Source organism: Cebus imitator, unplaced genomic scaffold (assembly GCF_001604975.1).
Source record: "Cebus imitator isolate Cc_AM_T3 unplaced genomic scaffold, Cebus_imitator-1.0 Scaffold26, whole genome shotgun sequence".
In the NCBI taxonomy this organism is placed as follows: domain Eukaryota; kingdom Metazoa; phylum Chordata; class Mammalia; order Primates; family Cebidae; genus Cebus; species Cebus imitator.
In genome coordinates this window covers 6,350,070-6,364,894 of record NW_016107341.1, presented here as the reverse complement: position 1 = coordinate 6,364,894, position 14,825 = coordinate 6,350,070, and the positions used below count along the sequence as shown (strand labels likewise).

General features: G+C 33.8%; 1 protein-coding gene across 1 annotated transcript in view; it reads right to left on the bottom strand.

The window, feature by feature from the left end:
• Positions 1-1,079: 1,079 nt before the first annotated feature.
• SEMA3C (semaphorin 3C) overlaps positions 1,080-14,825 on the bottom strand; it is a 181,383-nt gene continuing 167,637 nt past the window's right edge. The window contains exons 16-18 of the mRNA XM_017523115.1: positions 9,529-9,596; positions 7,245-7,375; positions 1,080-3,867 (exon numbers count right to left, since the gene is read on the bottom strand). Of these exons, the coding sequence (XP_017378604.1) occupies positions 3,454-3,867; positions 7,245-7,375; positions 9,529-9,596 (613 nt within the window). The 3' untranslated portion in view covers positions 1,080-3,453. The remainder of the gene's footprint in view (positions 3,868-7,244; positions 7,376-9,528; positions 9,597-14,825) is intronic.

Genomic DNA, 14,825 nt, shown 5'->3' with positions numbered 1-14,825 from the left:
TAAAGCTTTTTAACAGGCTGCAAAACAAGTTGAATGTTTCTCTTGACTTTAGCTAGCAGAATACTTGTAGGAAACAGTCATCATTTCCTTAAAAATTTTTCACTTAGGTAAAAGACATAAATCATCAGAAGTACATTAAAATTATAAGAAACACATCAAACATTTTAAAACTAAGGTTAAGTTGAACTATAAGCAAGGGAGATAATGAGAAATAATGAAGCAATTAGGGAATAGCGCAGAATCATTAAGTAGGAAGATCAGTTAAGACAACCTTTAATTTTTGTGGTTTCCTTTTTCTTCCCTGACATTATTAAAGATTGAAAGCCTAGAGGTAGAAGAAAGCTGTAATAGGTCTGCCATTCAAACGTATTAACTGTATTATGAGTAGATACCTGTGGCTTCTTTCCTCTAGTTTATTAAAGGCTCATTTTTCCTGGTAAGTTGTTACCTGACCCAATGATTGCAGTTTCCCCACCTAGAGCATTGACATTTAACTTGACACAGAACACAACTGAAACATTCCTTCCTGTTCTAGCAAAACGATGCCTTCTAAATAAGGCAATGTTAAGACATTTATTGAATACTTACCATGGAAAATGTTCTGCCCTAATGCTTTACTGGTATGAACTTGTATAGAAAAGGAAGGCAGAGAGAATTTTAAAACCTTCCAAGAATAAGACAGTTAGCTTGGATTCAAATTCAAGCAATCTGGCTCCAGACCATGCATCCCTAAACTATATTTTTTCCAGTGTAGACACAACATACTCTGAATAAATATCAATAGATGTAAATGGATGTACAATATTAGGGAGAAAACAAATATGTATTTGTTTGGAAGTATACACAGAAAAGTGATGATACTGCATGTCTTTTGGGTTGGCACTTGAATAAATGAGGCCTATTGGTACTGGGAGAGCTTTACATGTGCATCTTTCTGAAATTTAAATTTTGAAATATGTAGATCTATTAACTTCACAAAAATGGATAAAGAAATCTTTAAAAATCATATGAATTCAGTAGATTCTGTCATGTTAACAAGTAAGTTAACCCTACATTAAAAATAAAAGCTGGAAACATCCTTGGGGTATTCAGCATGTTTTATTTTGCCAGGCCAATGATTTCATCAATATCCCATTAAACTTTAGTGTGACAACTACATTTAGTTTGTTTTCTTACACAGAGTGAACATTCACTATTCACCATTATGACAGTTTCATCATGCTAAAATCTATTCATAAATGTACACTTTGGAAAAAAAGTGTATTTCTAGAAAATTTTATGTACAATATGAATGGAAAAGATATTAAGTCACAGGACTGTCAAACTACACAAAATAAAACCAATCAACCACCAACAGTGTACCTTAAGAACATTTTTGAAAAAAATTTTCTTTTACATTCAGCAGTTATGTTCATGAAGAATTTCTACATTTTAAAAAGTAATAAAAGTATACACAATTTAATCATTGTGAAAATAGAATTAAATAGCACAAATATAGTATAAATCTAAATACGCTTATTGTCTATCAGTCTGGGCTTATGTGAAACAAAGGGAATTGTGACTCTAAAACAATTTCACTTTTAACTTTGGACACAGAATACATTGGCCATAAACACATGGCCAATCTATTGGAAGATGGTTTTGGCTTTACATTGACACATTTCTATGTAGAGGAGAAATGAAGTTTAATTATACCTTTTAATCAGGCAAACCATTATAATAAACTACTTTAGAAATTACTTTAAAGTTATATATATTTGGAACAACAGCGTTTTTTTAAAAAATGAAGTTTGGTGTTATGTTATGCATTTTAACTATTTTTGTCATATTGAGGCCTCCTCATATATTATCATAGTTTACCACAATTTAAATAATGAATCATATTCTGATATTCTGATCAATGATCACATTCATCTTGGCAATTTAGTTTTTGAAGTTTTATACTATATAACTTAAAAAGGCCACAATCTACTTTAATTACCTTCATCATAGAATATTAAGTATAAATAAAATTTTTATACAAGATTTGGATTAGGTAGGTGGTACAATATCTGTTTTCACCTGGAAGCATGAAAATGTCTTAAAAAGTAAATAAAAAAGTAAAATCAGTGTTTTAAAAATATATATGAGAACATGAATAATTTTTTCACATTTTTTTCATCTAATTTTCATTTGGAGAAAATAAATTTATTATGAAACTATTCTAATAAAATTATTCAAACATACAATTAGGAGATAATTATTTTGTTCATCACAAAACTTACATTTACACTTAGAGACCAGTGAATATATGTACCATTACCTTTCAAAAGAATGTCTCCTCATACTGTTTTTTTACTTTGTAGACATAACGAGCATCTTGCCATCACACTGAAAAGATCACAAATTATATAGTGTTGACTTAAAAATTAGCATATCTGAGAATTTTTTTAATAAATAGGAGAAATAATCATTGAATTTGAATACTGAAGTTGAAAACTAGCCACATTTGTTATAAATTCCTCTTAAAAAAGTAGTCGTTTCTACTTTGATTTTTTTCTTTTTCATGATTTCACCCCTCATATAGAAGTTTGATACTTCAAAATTTTTTTCTTCTTATATTATTTAATTTGTCATACAGACTAGGAAATAAGAGGAACAGTAATAACTGAACAGTGTAAGCTTATATTCTTTGAGTCTAAAATAAATTAAATATCTTCCAAAAAAAAAAAAGATAGTGCTTTTGTTTGGAAGGTGATAACAGAAGAAAACCCAACTGCTTCACTGATATAACTTCCATCAAATATCTTCATGGGGTAGGTTATTGATTTTTATCTTCCTGCACAAGAAAACAAAGGTCAATAACAGATACCAGTAACAGATCGTTTTTACAGTCTTAAAAAAAAAAAACATATTTCACTGGAACCATATAAATTCATCATCTTCTCTCTATGAATCACTCATGTTTTTATACAACTTTTAGAATCCTTCTTCCTTTTCTTTTCTATTTCTTTTGATAGCCATTCTGTCATATGCATTTATGACTTTTACTATGTAAAAGCTGTGATTTGGAAATTGTCTTCATATCTAAAATCATTGACAATTAGAAATCTAAAGCCCCAAAGCAGGAAAGGAGTACCACAGGGATATGGCCCTCATTCAGTTGAGGGGTACAACAATCTAGTTTTGTAGCCACCATATCGATTTTGAAAAAAAGGTAAATAAAGATATAAATAAAATCTGGGTTAAGTTAAATATTTATATGCACCATGAGGACCATGACATGTCTAGTGCTAGTCACTATCATACAAGAAAATGCATGCTCATTTCAGTTCATGTAAAACTCACTTTAGGAGTGACTAATCACCTTTTTCAGTAATTTCCATCATTAAAGCACAAGATTCTTTGCTCAAAATTTGATCATTGAAGAGAGAGCATTTGTTAATAGAAGCATAAAACCCACATAAGAAAATATTATGACTCTGGCAACTGATTCCTCCTGTTTCTACTTTTCCGGCTATTGATGAGAGCCTTTAACTTGCCATAGTCCCCTCTCATTTTCTGTGATTCATCCCCCTGCTGATGTTGCTGCCGAGTGTCTTTGCAGTACTGGTTAATCATCTGCATTTCTGAGTGGCTGAATGCTCCCATAATGTCCTTTGGGTGAAAGGGTAAAGCCCTCACAGAGCTGGCCCAGGTCCATGGGGACCATTTGTCTGACACGACAGCCACCATCTCTGAATCTAAAACTTTGAAGTTGATCTTGGCTATGGTCTGCTTGAAACTATTTTCTGTAGCAATGCAGTGATAAAGTCCTTGGTCAGAACCCTGAACAGAGCGGATCAGGAGTCCCTGTGAAGTGGCTATGATTCGTTCATTCAGCTTAACCTAAAAGAGAGAGACATTAAAGTTACTGAAACTTAACATTACATTTCCTTAGATTATGACCAACATATACAGTATAGTCTCAACTTGCACAGATTTGGGGAAAAAGTATTGATTACCGCTTAATATCCTTCTCAGTGGAGACAAAATTTTGGTTAGTTTCATGGCCTTTTTTTAAAAAAAACACATGGGAGATCTTATCACATTGTCACAGGTGTATTGAATCTAATAAAGAGAGGGTGAAGATATTATCCACATTGTCAAAAATAGCTTAAAGTGCTTTACCCTGGATAGAAGTCTCTCCATATATGAGCACAAAATTGTGGTTGCCTTTGAAATTGGAATCACAGTCAATATATATGAGTGAAACTCATAGATGCTTTAAAATATCTATTCCATCCTGGTGTTCTAGTCTTCAGTAGTAAAAACGTGAAGCCACAATTAAAAGGTGAATGTTATCTTTCTGTTTAAATGAATTAATGTTCTTCTAAATAAAAAATACATAAGCAGAGGCAGAATTTTGAACATTATCAAGGGCCTTTTCCAATTAACCCACAATAAACAATGTCCAAAAATTAGCTGAAATGTCATCATCCTTTAAGTCCTCTATGTGGTTTTACAAGGAAAAGTAATAAAAAGCTATGAATTAATATTTAATTACTTTATACGCTTTACTGGAAAAAAAAAGATTGTTTACTGGGAATCAGCTAAATGCCTGAAACCTTCCTTACAGTTCCACCTATAGTATTGCCAAAGAATAGATAAAAACCTAATTGGTAAGAAGTTCTTTGACATATATACTCTAGAAAACTCTTTCATTGAAGAAAAAAGAAATTTGACCAAAATCAAAATTAGATAATGCATGTTATATGTTTTCCTAAATGATAAAGTTCTGTGCAAACAGATAAGGCGTTACTCATAATATCTAAATCAAAGATCAATTGGTTTGTGCACAAAAAAGCACAAAAAGGCAAGTAGAGTATTAAAAGACAGATAATAGGGCAGAACTAGAAAAGAGAGAATCACTTCAAGGAAGGAAACAAAATTTTGACATTAACTAAATTTACTAAGTTTAAGTGTTCCTCGAAAATAAATAATGTACAAACACATTCAGAAACTGAAGAAAAAAATTTACCCTATTTGTGCAAAATTGGGAAAATATTTTGAGTCCAATATGGTAAACCCATTAAACATGTATATAATATTTGGCACAACTTTATTTTAGGACTTTATCTAGAATATATACTTTCCCATGTGTGAAGGTATTTTTGATAAAAGGAAAACAAGAAGGTACATAACAAGTAGATGGCTTAAAAAAAAAAAAAAAAAACAACACCTCAGGTATATTTATACAGTGGAATACTATGCAGCCAGGAAGTTAGGAGGTAGAATCATATGTACTGATATTGAAGTGAGGTCTGTGTGTTTGTGTGTATGTGTGGAGGGGAGTAAAACTATAGAATATATTTGGAGGAATATATAACTCTTGGTAACCTTCCTCTGGGCAGTGGGAATAAGAACTGAATAAGTGTTATTCCATAAGTATTAGTATTATTCAATAGATATTAAAAGTGGGAATAAGAATTGAAGTAGAGGAGGGCTTTCAGTTTTCACTTTATGCTACTTAGTGTGAACTATGTTCCTTTGCTCTGTGAGCTTTTATCATTTGTCTCACTTTAAAAAATGGTTAATATTTACACAGTAATATAAGTGAGAAGCATGTTTTCTTAAAATAGAACACATTAGGATAAGTTTAGTAACATATTAATAGTTTAAGAATAAGTAAAATTGTACTCTTCTTAAATTTTGAACAAAACAGAGACTTTCCTACCTGTGTTAAAGTTAATGTTATTGCAATATTAAATTATTACATGTCTTTGAGATTAGAAAAAAGTCAAAATAGTAATATTTGAGCCTCCATATTCTTGAGCATTCTAAAATAGAACTTGAGAAATATTACAAGAGAATAAATCCTTAACACATTCCATTTAAAATTTTACTATTAATTTCTATGGCATATACTAAACATATATATATATATATATATTTTTAAATCAAAGAAGTTATATTCACTTATATATTATTCTACTGAACGTTCTACTGAATAAAAGAAAATGACATTATACATATTAGTTGATCCCTGTTTATCATTTACCCAATTCACACACACACACACACACACACACACACACATTTAATTTAATAATTTTCATTATTAAAATATTTCTAAAAGTATTGTTAGCAACATAGACTTTGGAAGAATGATGGGGCTCTGATGTCCACTTAGCTCATCTTTCCCCCACTTAATTAAATTACCTCCTGCAAGTAGTCATCTGCTTATGGTTTAATATTCCAGTAACGAGGGACACACAATTTCCTAAACAGCTCATAACATCTTTGGGTGGAAAAGTCTGAGAGTCGGAAACCATTTTTGCATATAAAACCAACATTTATTTCAGTAACGCTTATGCAGTATCTGTGTTCTACAGCACACTGTAGAACGGTAATGTTTCAATGAATGAATGTTCTTCTAAATAAAAAATACAAAATAAAGTGAGGCAGAAGGCTCCACTTTCCCCTGGGCTCTATCAGACTTCACGATGCATGAATAGTGGTACATTAGACTTCCCTAAGGCTATATATATATACATATATATTTTTAACTTTTCATTTGTCAGGACAACATGACATCAATATTACAAAATTTATTATTTACAATATACCACCCTATGTCATTTTACAATGTCTCCCTTATTTAAAAAAAAAAAAAAAACAGCTCTTTCCAATCTATGAAAGGTTTCAGTATGTGTCTTTTTACTTGAAAATCTAAGGACTTTTTCCAAATCACTAAATAAAGGCAACAGTCCCATAAACAATGATTCCATATATTACCTAAGCAAAGCACAAGAGTTATCAATAATAAAGCAATGGAAACAGATTACCACACAGCAGAAAAACACTCTTTGTCATGAAGGTTATAGTTCAGAGTAGTTTCTTGCTGAGGAAAATTGAACTTTTCAAAAAAGCCCCCTTTTATCTTGTGAAGCACACAAAGGTGCTGTTGTGTGAAAACTTGGCTTCTGGATTTGCACACATCTTGTTTCTTTTATGAACGTTTCCTCACATCAATACCACCATCTTAGTGCCCAAGCTCTTGTTTCAATCACCATGTTACAGAGGTGAGCAGGCAGAGAGAATTTCTAATTAATCCATCAATTCTTAGGACAAAGGATTTTAAGGAAAGTGGCACTTGTCATCCAAAGACTTAAAAGATGATCACATGCCTTTCCATTTTCCTTTGATCTGAGCCTCACCGAGGGACGGTGATTTAATGTTCTTTTCGAAGCTCTGATGGATTGCTGCTGTGCTGCTTTACTCACCTCTTTCCTCCTGTCTTTGTCTTTCTGTAGCAGCCACTTGACAGATGCCTGTGGAGACTTGGGGGCACACTCCAGAAAAGTGGTGTTATTTTTTACTCCGTACTGGACAATTTCAGCTGCATTTCTGTATGCTAACAGGCAAAAATAAAAGGTGAGAAAGATAAAGAAAGAATACAACTGAATTCAGAGCACATTCTCCTGTAAAAATGCTATATAAATGTTTATTTTTATAGAAAGTTGTGAACCACGGCAGCCAGCAAAAAGCAGTGGTAATCATTTAACAAGCAAAGTAGGATATGTTGTTTACCTGTTTTATTTTCGTAAAGGGAAGGAAAGACTGTGAATTACGGCAATGTGGAAAAGAGAATCAGTGTTATTCAATAATTACTCTCCACCAAGGATTATTCTTCATATTAGTTTGTTAACTTAATGACTACAATAATCCTGCCAGATTTTTTCAGCTTTTCACAGCTGAGCAAACTGAGGCTGTGAGTCATGAGGAAGCATACTTTAGTGCATGTGCCAGTCGTTACCAAAGCTGGGTTTATCCCATTCCTAAAGTTCATACTCAGTGTCCCATAGAGGAAATAGGTAAGCACTGCAAAGGGCAGAAAGTAAGTCTTGGTGGAATGTAGTGGTTGAGAACACTGTCTTTGCAATCAGAGGAACGTATGGTGAAATCCCGACCTTACCACTACTGGCTATAACCTTAGAAAAGTTACTTGATGTCCCTGTGTTTTAGTTTTACTCATCTCTAAAACATCGATTATAGCATTTTTATATAGGTTTCTCAATAAAAGTATTAAATTAGGCAAATCATTTCGTATTGCCATGTCATAGCTTAGACATGTACAGAATCCTCACTAATAAAAGCAGGAATAATAATAGACTCTAGTATGATTTCTTGAGCATTGCGTGAGATAATCATAAAAAAAGCACTTAGCTCAGGTTCTGACACAAAGTCAGCATCAACATTTGTCTGATGTTACCTCCACTGCCATTATTCTTACCACTATGACAACTACTACTATGAATGGGAACTGATACACTTTTATAAAATAGCAAATAGAGAAACGGAAACTTGAACCTCAACTAGATGTATGGAGGAAGTAAGCAAAATCTGTCTTCATTTGCTCTTTGCAGTTAGACTAGTTAGTAAAAAGAACATCATGTTTTATTAAAGGAAAGTGCAGACTGAATAGCAGATTCAAAAGGATTAGAAATAGGAGTCTCACTGTTAATTTTTGATACGGCATATCTGTAGCACCTTGGTGAGTCACAAGGAAGGTCTGCTTGGAAATACTTCTATTCGGCGGGATTGTGGCAGGTAAAGTATTGTAACATGGTAACTCCATGTCAGAATGGGAAGGAAGGAATTAGTATAACTGAAGGACACAAGGCAGGATTGTCAACAGGCACTGTAGTACATCCACATTCATGGCAGAATTATTCACTTACCCAAAAGTGTCTAGTGATAGATGAATGGATAAACAAAATGCGGCTTACATATATACGTACATACACATACACACTATATATATGCACACATGACAAAATATAATTCAGCCTTAAATATGAAGAAAATTGTGACATGTTATACAGTATGAATGGACCTTGAAGACTTTAGGGTAAGTGAAACAAGCCAGTCACAAAAGGACAAATACTGTATAGTTCCACTTATATATGGTATCTAGAGTAGTTGAATTCATGAGAAATTCATATAAAAGTAGGATGGTGGTTTCTATGGGCTGGAGGGAAGAGGGAATGGTTAGGTGGTATTTAATGGGGATAGTTTCAGTTGGGGAAGATGAGAAATAGCCAAACATGCTGGCAGTATGTCACACAATAATGTAAATATACTTAATGCCACAGAACTGTAAGCTTTAAAATGGTTAAAACAGTAAATTTTATGTTATGTACATTTACTGCAGTAAAAAAGTGCTGTTCTAAGGGTTCTTCAGTGGTAAATCTTTAAAAGCAAAGTAAGTTTTCTTCAGAAAGAAAATAGTAGCTAAGTAAACCTGTAATCATAATCTGCGTGAAAGACCTAGCAGCTAACATACTTGAAGTACATGTGTTCCCAGACATTTGTTTTTCACAATTCTCAGTATGCATACAAAAAACATTTAATGTTTAATTACCATACATGAATACCCAAAATTGTGATAATAAATATTTCTTGGAAATGAAAGGCTTGAATCTATGACAATGTTTCCCCTCACTGAAATGTGATATGGGGCATTGCTACTGTTAACTGAGACTGGCCATTGCTCACTTTTAATACCTTTTAGATTAAATCCTCTGCATTGAGTCAGTGGGTTTCCATGTCTCACATCTTGTCTTCGGCTCCTCCTGTAAGTGCAGAAATACATAAAAGTGACTGAGAATTATCACTGCCCATTATATCACACTAAAAATATTCTAATTTTAATCTTTGCGTTCTTTTATTACTAAGCTTTCATAAAAATTTCAAAAAGAGTTCTGATTGATATAGCTATCTCACATTTCTTATTCAATTCATCAGTGATTGGGGGTACTTACCTTTGCTTTTCAATCTGAGTAAGTTTTCCTATCTACCATTCATGATAGAATAGCTATGAATCTCCTATTACATGCATATCCTGAGTAAATACTACATTCTCTAATTAATAGTGTAAATTTTTAGTTCAGAGAAATTTAGCCTACATTTTCTCAAATAATAACCTCCAAGTATAAACTCACTAGCATTTCTCTTTTTAGAATAATTTGCCTTAAATAAACATAATTGTTTCTTACAAAAGTCAATGTTTTCTGTTTCTAGATATAGTAAAACTTTACTGAAACAAGTGATAGAGATTTAAAAAAATAGGGACTTTTAATAAAAAGTTAATTTCATTTACTAGAATAAGCATGTTGTCCTCAACATTTTATCTGGAAAATTTCAAGTCTACAGAAAAGTAGATATACGAGTAAAATGAACACTGGTATACCTAGATTCACAAATTGTTATATTTTGCCACATTAATGTCTTTCTCTCTCACATACAAGTATATATCACGTATATACTATGGATCCACACCTCGGAAAGCCTTTAGAAAATAAGTTACAGACATGAAATGTTTCACCCATAAGTGCTTTAGCATGTATTTTTCAACAACAAGTAATCTTTCAATATAACAATAACATTATCATACTAAATATGTTGAGATTAACAATATAATTGAATGCATATTCTATATCAAAATTTCTCTAGTTGTTCTCAGAATCTCTCTTATGGATTTTAAGTTAACCAGGCTCCAATCAAGGTTCATTCTTTGTATTTAGTTGTTATGTATTATTAATTTAAGCATTTCAAAAATTCAGTTACATTGTTTGCAAACTGGTCATTATTTAAATAAAAGTTTTAAGTTGTACTCAAATTGTTTAATTTCCTGAGTCTTACATTCACTAAGTACTTTACTTTCAATGGTGTCATATAGTCTAAGAAATCAAAGTAGAGCAACTGAAATCCTCTGAGCAAGGCATCAATCGCTAATCGTCAGAAGAGGCTGGTGGCTCATGCCTATAAGCACCTAGGGAGAGGCTAAGGTGGGCGGATCATGAGATTAGGAGTTTGAGACCAGGTTGGCCAACATAATGAAACCCCGTCTCTACTAAAAATAGTCCCAGCTGCTTGGGAGGCTGCGACAGGAGAATTGCTTGAACCTGGGAGGCGACGGTTGTGGTGAGCTGAGATAGTGTCACTGCACTCCAGCCTGGGCAACAGAGTGAGACTTTTTCCCACCCCTCCCCCCCAAAAAAAGAAAGAAAAAGTCAGTAGAAGGTGACTCTTTAAATATTGTGAATACCAGCCTAAATTGGTTGCTTACTATCAACACTGAGAAGTATAGGTGAGTGAGCATATCACTTAATTGGGTTTAATGCCACGTTTTTCTTAATACTTTTACTCTTAAAGACAAATGAAAATATTCAGCAGGAACAGACATATTAAAATCACACAGTGGTTATTAAACTTACAAACAGAAGTTAATCTTGAAGTCACTGATAGTGAAGAAAAGCTCATTTTCTAGCTAAAGAAAACAGTCACTACTTCATGTACACAATGGATTGTATATACCTATTTAGGGTAAAATAGGTATAAAATTTTATTCTACTTAAGTATTCCCTTCCAAAAAAAGTCACATGATCCTTACCAATTATATATTTCTGTACATACACAAACACAAAACAGTGGAAGTGTTAGCCACTTTTATCTCAGGAAATATAATTATTATGTTCTATATTCTAGAACAGCTCCCATATCAAGTTTTTACTGCATAACATTTGCTATATTTTGAAGTCCAGCATTATTTTACTACAGCCAGCTTCTAGTATATATTATATGAGCATCAAGAGAGAGTTTTCAGCCATCTAGGCAAGCAATATCATTCACAATCGTCCTGTGATCAACACTATGTAATAGTTTACTCATGTATACAAACTCTCAAGCTGGGCAATCTCAATTTGCAATATCACATAGCTTCTAGGCATTCAAGTACTGAAAGAAACATTGTTATGGTTTAGCTTACAATATGAGATCAGCAAGGCAGCCATCTGAGCCTTTTTTATATAGATTCCCTCCAAGGCACTCATATAGCATCACAAAAACATGCTGGTAGGCAGAATAGTGTTGTATTAAAAGTAGGATTTGGAATTTGGTTCAAGTTTCCCATGTTTCATCTATACTAGTACGTTCTTTTTGATAAGCAATGAAATCATTTTTTTACAGAAAATATATTTATTTGAAAATTGAGCTGATTATCTTGTCTTAAAGTTTCTAACTACTTGTCTGAATCCAGAACAAATAATGTTAGAGACCATACTGCAATATTTGATACAAATCCACAAATATTTAAGATACTTGAGAATGAAAATGGAAAAATAAATGCCTTCACTGTTTACTATAGTTTTGTCTTTTTTCTTTTTTTGAGACAGAGGTTTGCTCTTGTTGCCCAGGCTGGAGCGCAATGGCATGATCTCAGCTCGCTGCAACCCCTGCCTCCTGGGTTCAAGAGATTCTCCTACTTCAGCCTCCCGAGTGCTGGGATTACAGGCATGCACCACCACACTTGGCTAATTGTGTGTTTTTAGTAGAAACAGGTTCCTCCATGTTGATCAGGCTGATCTTGAACTCCTGACTTCAGGTAATCTGCCCACCTTGAACTCTTAAAGTGTTGGGATTACAGGCGTGAGCCACTGCACCCAGCCTTTTAATTAGTTTTTTTTTTTTTCTTTAAAGGGAGACAATTGAGTCAATGATATTTAACAAGTCTATTACATCAAAGTAGGGATTCCGCCAATTTCCAAGTATAACTGTATTTCTCTGTTTGTATACAAAGAAAATAGTTTTTTGCTTTTTATTTCTATGAAATCCTCTAAGTGATCTTGTGTTTTGCTTACAGAGTATTATCAGCACAAAACTAAGTAAATTAACACTATTCAAGAAAATAAATGCGGAAAATACTCCAAATCCACTACCCTCAAAGGAAAATAAAAAATACACATGGGAATTTACGAAATAGTTAATTTATTCAGCAACATGTTTTCCATTTACTGTAAGTACATGCTAAGTTAGGACATAATTTGGAGAATGGAAATACTGTAGATACTTTTGGTGAAACTTCCAATATGCTAGTCAAAGATAAACATGAGTAGGTGCAGATATATTTTTTATATATGTAGCATTTTTTATGGCTTTTCATTCATGATAGAATTAAGGCAATGCTAGAGATAATCAAGATAGCTCGTTCTTTTTTTTTTTTTTTAGACAGAGTCTCGCTCTGTCTCCCAGGCTGGAGTGGCAGTGGTGCAATCTCGGCTCACTGCAATTTCCACCTCCTGGGTTCTAGTGATTCTCCTGCCTCAGCCTCCTGAGTATCTGTGATTACAGGTACCTGCCACTATGCCCGGCTAATCTTTTTTGTAATTTTAGTAGAGATGGAGTTTTGCCATATTGGCCAGGCTGGTCTCGAACTTCTGACCTCAAGTGATGCGCCCGCCTTGGCCTCCCAAAGTGCTTGGACTATAGGCGTGAGCCACTGCACCCAGCCAAGATAGCACTTTGAACAGCTACTGCTTTCCTTCTCGACCCATTATTTATGGTTTAATATCAGGCATGATATTGTTAATGCAAAGAACTGCATGATAGACTCCTTTATTAAAAAAAGTTTAATTAAAATTATAATTTGTGGTGGTAAAATGACAATGTAAAATCTATGTTTAAGCACACATCTTAGAAAGGATACCTGGTATTGTAATGGTTGGGAAAATATACAAACAAATGAGCTAGCCCATATTCAGCAGAAACTTCTAAAATGTTAAAAAAAAAAACATCTGTAATATGCAATGGCAATCTATATACAGTATGGAATTTTACTTGAGAAATATTATTTGTTTGTTAGATAAAAATGCTTATTGGTCAAAACTAGTCTTTGCAGAGAAAGCATACTGATGTCCACTTCCCTTACATTATATAATAACTGGTATACCAATACAGCTATAGTAAGATTCCATTTATAGTCCCCATATCCATTTCTTCCTTGGAAAGTATAGTGCTTCATCTTCCTTCAGCACTAAATCTGCTGAATAGTTTGAAGATTATGTGGCAGGTGTTAGAGATGCAAATTTTTAGATATTCTTACCAAGTAAATAGTATCACCTTACTAAGAATTATGGTAATTTAACATATTGCTACTATCATATTTGGCAGTGAAAAACAAGTATGGTTGAAACAACTGTGGCTACAAAAATCACTTTTTATGTGAGATTACATTTGAAATTTTCCTCCCTCACAACTGTGTGTCCAGGTTTAGGCCTCCAGCCTCATACTAAGATGGAAGATCACAGGGTAATGGTGTCCAGAAATTCTAGGTAGAAATCAAAAGAAGTCAGGGACCTCCTTGCTAAAGCCTAAATTAACATGGAGGGACAGAATCTTGGAACACGTCTATGAGACTCCTGGATTAAAGAGTGGGAGTTCTCTGCTGGGCACGGTGGCTCACGCCTGTAATCCAGCGTTTTGGGAGGCAGAGGTGGGTGGATCGCAAGGTCAGGAGTTCGAGACCAGCCTGGCGTGGTGGTGCACACCTCTAATCCCAGCTACTTAGGAGGCTGAGGCAGAAGAATTGCTTGAACTTGGCAGGCAGAGGTTGCAGTGAGCTGAGATCGCACCACTGTACTCCAGCCCGGGTGACAGAGCAAGACTCTGTCTCAAAAAAAGAATAAAGAGTGGGACTTCTCTTTCTATCTCATGTCATTAATTATGGAAGACTCCCAAATGATCCAGCTCAGGCTACTCCTTTCTACTCCAGGTTCCTATTTCTAACTGCCCACTCAATATCCCTGTGTGAATATCTTACAGATATCATTAACGTAACATCCTCTTTCTCCCCGCAAACCTGCTCCTTTCACAGTCTCTTCTCTCTAAGGAAGTGACACTGACATAAATCCTAATGTTCAGTTCTGAGAACTTGGATCATTTTTCACTCCACTATTTCTCAAACCACCCACATCCAAATACATCCATACATTCTGTGAGCTCTGTCAAGCATCAGATCTTTTTTT